Source organism: Lingula anatina, chromosome 8 (assembly GCF_051362555.1).
Source record: "Lingula anatina isolate TDL-2025a chromosome 8, LinAna3.0, whole genome shotgun sequence".
Taxonomy (NCBI): domain Eukaryota; kingdom Metazoa; phylum Brachiopoda; class Lingulata; order Lingulida; family Lingulidae; genus Lingula; species Lingula anatina.
Genome location: NC_141774.1, coordinates 912,501 through 923,366, shown reverse-complemented (window position 1 = coordinate 923,366; position 10,866 = coordinate 912,501). Strand labels below are relative to the sequence as shown.

Genomic DNA, 10,866 nt, shown 5'->3' with positions numbered 1-10,866 from the left:
ATTGGTATGCGAGTGTAGAGCTTTAAGTGCGTCTTATCTTGGTTCACTGGATTAATCGGTGTGCAAGCCGCGTCATTTTACAAACTATCCCATAATATCAGAGGATATCGTCTGGTTACATGTAAAATTTACAAACAGATATGAGAATACACGATAGAAGTAAGCAGCTCATGCCCCTGGTAAAAAATGGGAAAACGATGCAAAGTGCAACCGATGAACGTGATGTCCAAGAAAAAAAAGGTGAAGTCTTAGAGCAAAATGTTAAAATGAGGATGTTACAGTATTAATCAATATCATCGTCATTGCGCCGTTGTTTTATTGTATTTTCTCAAAAAGGTTATTTTAAAAAAGAACTTAGAAATTCAGATAAAAGTATAGGGAATCAATAACCGAAATTAAGTGGTCGTGTTTAGTATACGGTGTTTTTGCCATACAATCACATCTATTTAAGTCATATTCGAAAAATGTTGCCACCGACGAGCACTAAAATTGGGCTCTTGTATATATCTGACATCCTGTTTTTCAAGATCACTTTTTCATAGATTCATCTTAAAGAATACGCGTTATTTTGAATATTTTGTTAATCTCTTAAGAGAGATTAAGATGACTTTTACACTAGTCTAGTAGGTCCACATGGAAATTACAATTTCTACAGTACAGTGCTAATAAGTTAACTGCCCCCTTATAGCTTTTAGTAGGCGGGACAGACATTTAAGCTGGCTAATCTGTCAGCAATCTAGTGAGACTACCCACGGGGATAGACCGATCTTAAATCTGTCGGAATGCAGTATTAGTCAGTCTGGGTCCCCATACCTAGACAAATCTAACAGGGTTACCCGCTAAATCCTTTTCAGCTTCAGCCGCTTATATGTCTGGCAAGCCTATTGAAGCTGTTAAACGATCATCAATTACCCTTAGAGAAGCCACTGATATCTTAGTCTTAGCGGGATCTGCAGTATTACTTTTTCTGGTGTCTGTTTCCATATGTCACTATAGGCTACATGCTCAGTTGTGGTAGTTGTGATCGGGCGCAATGGATGTCTCGGCACACCTGAGACAATTGGCCCCCGACTAGAACGGTTGGATTATCTGAGTGTGTGTTGGCAATAGAAATGCTTGAGTTCTCTCTCTCTCTCTCTCTCTCTCTCTCTCTCTCTCTCTCGTATACACAATTATGTTTGAATTGGTGTGCGCGTGCGTGTGCACTGAAGTCGCGTACGTGCGTACTATAAGTGTGTGCTGCACATTTTCGTCAAAACATCTTTCCTGGGTGGTTTTTAAAAAGAGTAGATATAAGAAAAATTCACATTGTAAAATTTTATTTGACAACCGTGATATTTTTCTCTCTCCCCTATTTACAACGTCACATTCAAATGTTGCAAATAACTCAGTAGCTTTCAAAGATCATGTTTGCCAGGAGCTGGTTAAAAACTGAAAAGAAAGTGAATAATTTTAGAAAACGCAGAGCTGCCATGATGTCGCATAATTAAAAATTTCCTGGTTGTCTTACGGAGCTTGGTTTGGCTTGTACTTATTCTTGGAAAAGGCAAAGGAATGTGAAAGTCCCAAGGAAACGTATGAAAGCTTTGGTAACGTTTAAGATACATTAATTGAATAAAATGAAAATACTGATCGAATTAGCTGGCACTTTGAGCAAATTCTGGTTTCTCCATTCTTACTATAAGTACAGCTATCGATCTTCTAACAACTGTTTCACATTGAGCAACATATTTATAAGCCAAGTAAACACAGTACAATGGCACAGTGCATCACTAGATAATTAGTAAAACATGCATAACAAAAATATCACACAGCCTGAAGTTCCCACGGCCCATTTTTTCTTTGAGCTAACTGGGTCACGTACAGGCAGTTCTAATCGCCTGCAATATTCATAAAATTGCGGTGAACATTGTAAACACGCCCAGAAATGGCGTGACTTGGTCTGATGTTCATTAAGGCCTGACGTCAGCGCCTTTCACAGGCGTGTTCACACTAGGTTGGTAATTGGCGTCTGGAGCGTTTAAAAGCCCTTCATTGCGTCACACGCTTGGCTGGCTAAACGTCGCATAGAACAGTGACACAGCAAATATCGGTGCCAATGGATTTTTTTTATTAATATCATTATCTTAAGCCAATTTTGGACTCCTGTCGAAAAGATAGTTATTTCTACGTCACTGCGTCAGAAGTGGCGATGATCGGATGAAAACGCGTCAATCACCCGTGAAAAACCGCGCTAACGGAAAACCAATCAAAATAATTTGGACTTTTTTGTTTGATTTCATTCTAGGAATAGATCCCGCGATTTGTAACCAAGTGCCCTTCTTATTAAGGGGTCATTGTTCATGCACCGAACGCGGCCTTGGACAACAGAAGCGACTTATAAATCCTTATTTTCTCGTGGAACCCCACCTCGCTGTTTGTTAAAGGTGAGGGTAACCGCAATACTTCTGTGTGTACGTATATCACGACCCGGGCGGTTGCCTCACCCTGAATTGTACTGCATCTCGCTACAAACCACCCTGAGAATCCAGAGGATATGGAATACCTTTTGCGTTCCTCGTAATTGGCCTTATTTTTCGAGCATGATGTTATTTGAGCCTAATATTCAGCGTAAATATGACTTTCTTTTCGTTCGGATAAGATTTGACTCTGATTTAGGAATTCGATACTCTTAATATGACTTTCTTTTCGTTCGAATAAGATTTGACCCTGATTCAGGAATTCTTGGTGATTGGTGACTGGCCTGAATATATATCTGTGATCGGTAATTGAGCTGTTTTAATCTTGGTGATTGGTGACTGAGAGGTATTCCCTACCCTCGTTCAAGGGGCGTATCACAAACCGCCCTCTGTAAAACCCCAGTGAGCCTGGGAGGCGTCTTGGACGTGTTTCTCTGGGTGCCCGAGAGCGCAGGAAACGACTGAGCCGCCAAGGTCTGCTTTATTCTAATCACTTTTTGTAATGTTTCTAACAGGAATTCAGTTTTATGTGCTATTGTACTTTATTGGACATATTACCAGCAAACTTTAACTTTCTTCACTTGCCATTAGATGTTTAAAAAAAAAGCTACCGTCGTATTTGTTTGGTTTTCTATGCTATTTTCCGGGCAAAGGCAAGGGTTTCGAATGATAAGCGCCTGTACTTGATTGACAGGCTATGATAAGGATGCTAGAATCATAAGGGCATGTACTTGATTTCGTTAGAATGCAGGAGTCATAACTGCTTGTATCCTACTCGATTTAGTCATTTACTCGGCACGCTTTCAAGAAACTTAGGTATCGATATGACAGTGCCTTATAATGTTGATCAGTTTTTGCGGAAATCCGTTAACTATTTGGTGAGGCAAATCGATACACTTAATATGACTTTCTTTTCGCTCGGATAAGATTTGACCCCGTGACCTAACACGTGACATCGCACGATGATCAGCTCACTTTTTGAAGGATGTCATGATGGAACGATGGACGTAACTTCCTCTTCCTTATCTTGTAATAAAACTAAACATTCTTCTTCCTTGTTGTAACGATTATCAGGATTACACAGCATTAAAAAAAAAACAAAAAAACAATGTAATTAGGACCAAGATAGAATCTAGTGATGATTTATCATAACAACTGCGTTGAACTTGTTTTAGCAATTGAGTTATTATACTAAAATCCATCTATAAAGTTCAAATAATAATGTATTCAACAGTCCCCTAAGAAGGCGGATATGCCAAAAGTTTGGGCGTTATAATCTTGTTTTATCTAGTTGATCTTAATAGACGCATTTTAGCTAAGGTACTCTCAGTGTGCTTATTTCTGAGGTCCACAGCTTCTTCTACTGTATTCAACCTTACGTGCGCTTTGAAAACAATTTAATCCCTTAAATGAACAAGTGCGATATACAAGTTTCACAATTAACTGATACACATATATTTCTTTTTTTAAAACCTTGCATTTAAGTCATTTTGTTTTAAATTTGTTTACATTTGTCTTTTAATATTCCTTTATTCGTAGTTACTAGTGGTTATATTCATCTACGATGCAATGATTGTAATTATCCAACCCTTGGGTTGTAAGTTTAGTAATAATAATAATAATAACAATAATAATAATAATAATAATAATAATAATGATTTTTTTGTGGAGCGTACCTGATGTTGATACTTCAATTGAAGCTTAAAAAGATAATCGCTGGTAAAATTGACTGGCCAGTCATTTTAAACTAAATCAACCATTATAAATCTAATTGAAGGTCGAATCCAAGTACAGAGAGGGACAGATAAATGATTTGTGAGTACGAGAATATTACTTATTTCTCCGGGAAAATCCATTTTGGCGGGTAAATCCCATGGAGTGTCCTATGCAGGATATAATCTGGCGATGCAGTCACGACCAGGGTGGCCGCGGTCTGTTTCTGTTATGGCGGCTTAAATGGAAAACAATTGGTGCAATCTTGTCACACCCGCGGCGTCTATTCCCCTACCATTTGGTTGATCCTTTGCCAAAATAAGAAAGCAACATGAGTTTTTTTTCTTTTTTCTTTTTTTATGATTTAAAGGGAGATAAAAAACAGTATATTAAAATACATTCAAAAATGAATAAAGAAAAAAAAAATGTTTCAAGTCTATCGCTCGTCGGACCGAGCTGACGTTTACCGAATTGATAAACACAAAAGTGATTATACCTTTAAAAAAGACGAAAGCAAAATAATTTGTATTTCTATCGTCAAGTCACTGCAGTGAGCGGATAAGCCAATAGATCGCATGTTCCTGCAGGCAACCAACGCCGCGGGAACCTCCTTGTTGTTGTAGCGTTAGATAAAGTGGTGTTTTGTTAGTGCAACCCTTTCCATTTGATAAGGCAAATGATTTTAGTACAGCAAACATCATATGGGGGATGTCTACTCTTCTGAGAACTATGAAAGAATAAATCTAATAAATCAACAGATCATATAATTAAGTGGAAAAATATATATAAACAAATAAGCAAAGAAATCAATAATAAAGATGTGAAAAAGAGCAAATACATAAATAAGTTGAGTAAATAAAATGTTGGAACTCGAGCAGATCAGATTAAAAAAAAGGGAAAAAAATGAATGAAATAAGTAAAGAAGCAGAGCCCTTTTGCTGGCTTCCCCTGCAAAAATTTGTCTCATTTAACGTTCACTTACGGTTCTCAATCTATTCTAGAACATTTGGTGTATATTTTTTACAGTTCTAATGTTGTTCTGTAATGAATGTAACAGTTCAAGAACTGTTTTGGGAAATCCTTCGGAATGTCCGAGAACAGATTAAGAATTTTTTTTTTAAAAGAGAAAATCACTATGTTCTAGGACAGACTGAGAACCGTAAGTGAGCGTGACATGAAACAAATTTTCGCAGGGGAATTAAATAGCTAAAATATCGTTGGATCGATGCTTGCAGCGCCCCGATATTTAACAACAAACACGTCTCACTTTATGATTCGATCTGAGAGAATGGCCTGACTGGGAAGATCAGGCCACTGCTTGAAGAGATAAAATCATTAGAAGATGGGTAAAAATAGTGTCTGTGAGCTCAGCAGTTGACTATTATGTCTATTGATTTTGTCTGGAGGCAAATGTGTTGTGTTCTGAGGTAATCATGTTTGTGCTGGATGCACTGGAATAATGCAGCATAAGTGTGAATACGAGAGAGAAAGAGAGATAGAGTAAAACTAATCAAGAGAGGAAAAGTAAAATATATGAATTATTTAAAATCAATAAAAGAATGGTGGCATAAATCATAAATGTCTCCAACACCATCCAGGTGAGGGAGGCTCATCAGGAATGAAGTTGTGTGTACTAAATCAAAACAGCCAGAAAAAAATTAGTCAAGAAAAATAACATTGCGTACTAAAAATACCAAGTGAGCCAGTCACGTCCGTCGCTCGCACTGAGTCAGACTTGCCTGTAACAGCTTCCCGCGCACTTGGACTCGCCTCTGCACCCGTTCGCGCACTTGTGCCGATATAAATATTGACCCCATAGTGCGCGCCCGTGTGTCTGACATTTACCGAGGATCAGGCCATTTTACCCTGAATATCATATTACTATTACCTGCTCTTTAACAACACGGCCAGGTTTTCTCTTCTCTCATGTCTGACACAACCCTTGTGCTGGTTATGCAAGCGACTAGATGTTTCTTGTTACATAATTATTGTAAAATATATATCAGGTTTCTTACGCATATCTTGGTTACATGGGCTGGATTATCATAGTTTTAGTAGTCAGTATGGGGATCGTAGCCAGGAGATTGTTACTCGTTGCCATGGAGATATTGTATGGAAACATTGTCTCTTTGTCTACCTTTGCATGCTTGGGATTACAGTGTGGAATAAGTCGTATAAGAAATTAGCGCGATTTCAATTTGTGTGTTTTTTTATGTTTGATGTTGCTCTTCCCTTTCGATCCAAACAAGGCACATATAGGTATTTTAAATCATTTAATTAAGGTACATGTAGCTCATACAAGACTTCAGACTGCGTCAGAAATGTAAGCGTGTCTCCCAGGGTGGCAAATCCCAAGAAAATGTCTACTAGTGGCGGGAATGTGTAGTGTTAGTTACTGGCACGGTGAGTTCGCCAGGAATTCTTGGGCGTACACTGGGAACACTAAATATGGGGAGAGATGTATGTTTTCACTGGCTGTTAACCATTCAGTTTCATTTATTAATTTTTATTTCATACTTTTTGTGAGCGTGTCTGGTGTTTTATTGGTTTTATTGATTTTAATGATACACAAGTTTATATGATGTTATCGGTTGCATGATTGCGCTAACAATTACAAAAAAAAGTGTATTTGATAATTAACATAAATTTATTTTAAGTCTAAAATCCATTTTAAAAATGTTCATTAGACTTAACATAAAAATTCGTACTTAAAGCACAATAACCAAGATATGTAACAAAAATATTAGGAAAGATTAAGATTCTTGGTTAACAAAACGGCCTAATTTTTAACTAAAAACCAAATTACAAATAAAATGATAAATAAAAACAGCTTAATTCTTACAAAAAATTAATTACAATAAAAAAATCAATAGTGAAATTTCTTTATATGTTTTTAACTCACTGCAAAAATTATCCAGCTGCCGCCCTTTTTACAGTGAGGTTCTCCACATACTATATGCATATTTTGTAATTCAAATATGATTTTTATCCTTTTCTTTTTATTAATTATATTTTATTGTTTTTAATCTACCATCAGAATTGAGCGCGATTTACAGCAATAACATTGACAGTGGATAACGAACTTTTGCCGTGTCAAATTATTATAATCTTGTATTTGTATTTTAAACTTAGAAAAAAACAATGCAACAAATGTGATTTCCTCACTCACACTCTCATTCTGTGCAGTTAAATTAACTGTTTCTGATATAGATTTGTTTAAAACTTATTTCATGTGAAATACGACAGGATGACTAACATAAACATATCTCATTCTACACCCGGTAGATCAGTAAGCCAACTACACGGCACACACGTGTGGCAGATCTTTATCGTTTGTTGTGCTCCAGTTGCAGCAAAGTGCCCGAACTTTCTCTCCCAGCTGTAGAAGTGAGGGTGTGAGTGCAGCTTGGAATTTACCGTGAAATGAACAACGACTCTGACCTCATTCCGCACGGCGTCTGTTACCCAATAAAAACGGCAGAGTGTTCTCAACTGCGCATGCTCACTGAAATGGATCACATTCTCTCAATGGTGAAAACGACAACTAGGTCGCACAAGCCGAGGAACGGAAGAAATGGATTTGGTTGCTAACTCAGTGGGAGTGACCTTATAATCGGAAACTACGATACGTTTGACCTCCGAGAGGAAAGCTAAATACGGGATACACGCCGGGTTTTTTCCAGTCACTGTGCTTTTTATCAGTGTTTTTTAGAAAAACGTTTACTTGTACTCGAACAACGAGATCACTTCGTCCTCGTTTCCCGGAGTGCAGTAAGTAGTTCTAGAAGTCCGGAGTAATCTTCAAGCGCATCAATATTTCCATAGGGAGAAAAAGAATCAGGCGATATCTTCAGGCGCTTACATCTCAAAGTAAATATATTCACCAATTTCGGGGAATTCTTTCCTGGAAATATTTAACCAGCATTTTACTAGAAATCAAAGACAATATTTCAAAGAAGCTGTGCGTATTCTCACTGGAACTAGTCGTGAAAGAAATAGTTGGGCATTTTCTGGTAGATTCCACCGTCTTGATCTTAACAGAAAGAAAGTGGGCAATTAAGGAAAACTATTCCAAATTTTGCCAGCGTGGTTTTAAGGTCTTTAATAAGTCTCATTGGACTTAACGTTTACATATTTCCCCCCAGTCGTCCGTCTCAAGTATTTTGGCCGGTAGAAGTTTGCGGTTGTTTACCACGCTGAACTTTTTGATTGTTTCACCACGTGTGTAAAGAGTAGCTAACGTTTGTAAGAATGCAGGCAGAGTCATAGACAGACTCATAGTAGGAGTGAGAGCCAGGGAGTGGTGGCGACTACAACACGGCAGATGAATTATTCCCTTTCACAATAGCAGGTCGTAAAGACAGAACAACGCAGGAGGAAAATTTATTTCCCATCTGGACTTGGGGTATTTTTTAAGGAATCTGAAGCCTGTTTTTGAGTTTTACGGACTCGGCGGTCTTCTCGTTCTTGGAAAACTAGTGTGGCTGTCGCGGCTTGACCACCGGCGAGTGACCCACAAAAGGACATTACTGAGAAGAAAAATCTAAATTTTCCTCTCTCGGGCACAAATACAGCATCATCGAGTCCACGCGGTCATAGTGAGCGCTCCCCATTTAATCCCGGCAGATATCCTGACGTCAGAGTTAACCTAACGGTCAAGCCAGGTCTCTGTACCGGTCATATATCGTAGTGACCAGCCCCAGTAATCACTTGGGTAGTGACCATAAGTTTCCCTGGAGGGACTTAAGCCGTCTACTGTATTCTATACGTCCCCGGAGCCACCGTTCACCTTCTCGGTCACGTCGACCTTCCCGGAGCTTGACCTGAGATTTCCTCTAGGGACAGAGCGCTGATCTTCACCTCGTCTTACCGTCTGTCTCGCCATGCCTCCACGACCACCGGAAAAATCCAGCAACGCTATCACCGAGGTTAGTACTGCTGCTGTAGTGTAGAAAGCCTGAAGGCTGCCTTGTACACCGTACTGTTATGTGTGTGTGTGTGTGTGTGTGTGTGTGTGTGTATGGGGCAGTGTGCCCAGTTTTTATCGGATTTGATTCATTAGATCGTCTCAGACTGGGAAAGCTTCAATAACATGTTGCCACTGGGTTCGCACTTATTACTTTACACCCACTGAATGGGAAGTGGAATGATACAAAGTAGCGTCCTTGTTTAAGTTGCTTATATCTCTGTATAAATCACAATATACTTAATGATAAAAAACACATTGATGACGCAATGTATGTAGTCACTGGTAATTCTACCACGTGCGAGCAATGAGTCTCTCTCCATACAGACTTCACATGTACCAGGTGTATGAGTCCCCCATACCGTACTATCTGCCCAGAATTCCTATCCTTTGACTAGCGGCTGCCAGCACCCTCTCTCACGCGGATACTTGCCTAGGAATGTGTTCAGATAGCCGTCAGCTGAAGACGCTGTATAAAATAACCATTAAGTACATCTACATGTATCTCTGGCACTGACAACAACTTTTGTACATCTATTACATTTTCCCATAACTCAGGAATGCAATATTACGTTCATTATTATAAACAAAGGATGCGGAGGAAAGTTTACAATATTAATATAACAATATTAAGTTAACAATATTGATATAAACCATGATATAAAATGATTTATTATAAGATAAAATACAAAGATAGTGCTAAATGCGGACTTGGATACTTTAGCAGTGTATAGACATATATACATTTTATTGCATCTTTCCGGAAGACACTTTAACTATTATATTGGAAGAAATGGAATCTTCTATAAATATTTTATCCTATCATCACATTGTTGCATGATGTAGGTTAATGTCTATGAAATGTGATCGTACACGGCATAGCAGGCAGCCGAGGGGTAAAGATACGGGAACATTGCTTCCCAGCTAACTTGTATAACGCAGTGGTATTCACTTGCATGGACGCCGCTTACAACACAAACCCTCAGGTGAATTCTTGACAGGTGTAACATATTTCTCTGACAACCTTGGCTTCGAAATGGCGTCTTTGTGGCTTCATTCTATTTTGTGTTTGGTCTTTGTCTTAATAGCTTCTGTCATTTTCTTAAAGGCACTGTCTTCTATCAGCGTCTACATGACATATGGATGCTTGCGGGTTTGTATCGGATTCAGTCTCAATGCTATTTCGTGGGGTGAGACAAGGTGCCGGTTAAGGTTGCTAAGCACGCCAAATGATCTATGTGTTTCGGTCTAATTACTGACATTGTTTCACGTCACTCGCTGCATGCATCTAGATCCAAGATCAACCGAGAAATGCTTTGTTACTAGGGGCAAAAGTTTACATTAATTTTGCAGTGTTGAGAACTTTAAAATGTGATTTGAAGATAAAATACATGTATATACTGAATCAAATGGACTAAAATACGGGCGCCAGAAGCTCGGAAATATTTAGAAGCGACAACAGTGAAGACTTGCTACAAATTGGAATTTTTAACAATGTTTTTTTCAAAGAAATGGCGGCAAAGCGCTAAAAGCATTATATGCTCTCCATGTAGAACAAAATTAAATAAGTAAATAAATGTGAAATGCCATTTGAACACGGAGAACTATCCAAGTTTTCATACGACAATAGCCGCCCTACATCTCTACATTTACAAACACATAGCCGTCTGAAACAGCCCACATTTCACACACACACACACACACACATAACCGTCTAAAACAACCCAC

The 10,866-nt window shown here is 38.5% G+C and overlaps 1 protein-coding gene across 3 annotated transcripts in view; it reads left to right on the top strand.

The window, feature by feature from the left end:
• Positions 1–74: 74 nt before the first annotated feature.
• LOC106171054 (scavenger receptor cysteine-rich type 1 protein M130-like) overlaps positions 75–10,866 on the top strand; it is a 49,069-nt gene continuing 38,277 nt past the window's right edge. For 2 of the 3 annotated variants that reach the window (XM_087019019.1, XM_087019017.1), the window contains exon 1: positions 75–240. In XM_087019019.1, coding sequence (XP_086875145.1) covers positions 187–240 — 54 coding nt within the window. In that variant the 5' untranslated portion in view covers positions 75–186. Of the gene's footprint in view, positions 241–8,907; positions 9,101–10,866 lie in introns of those variants that run through there. The other variant, XM_087019018.1, reaches the window with a different exon arrangement.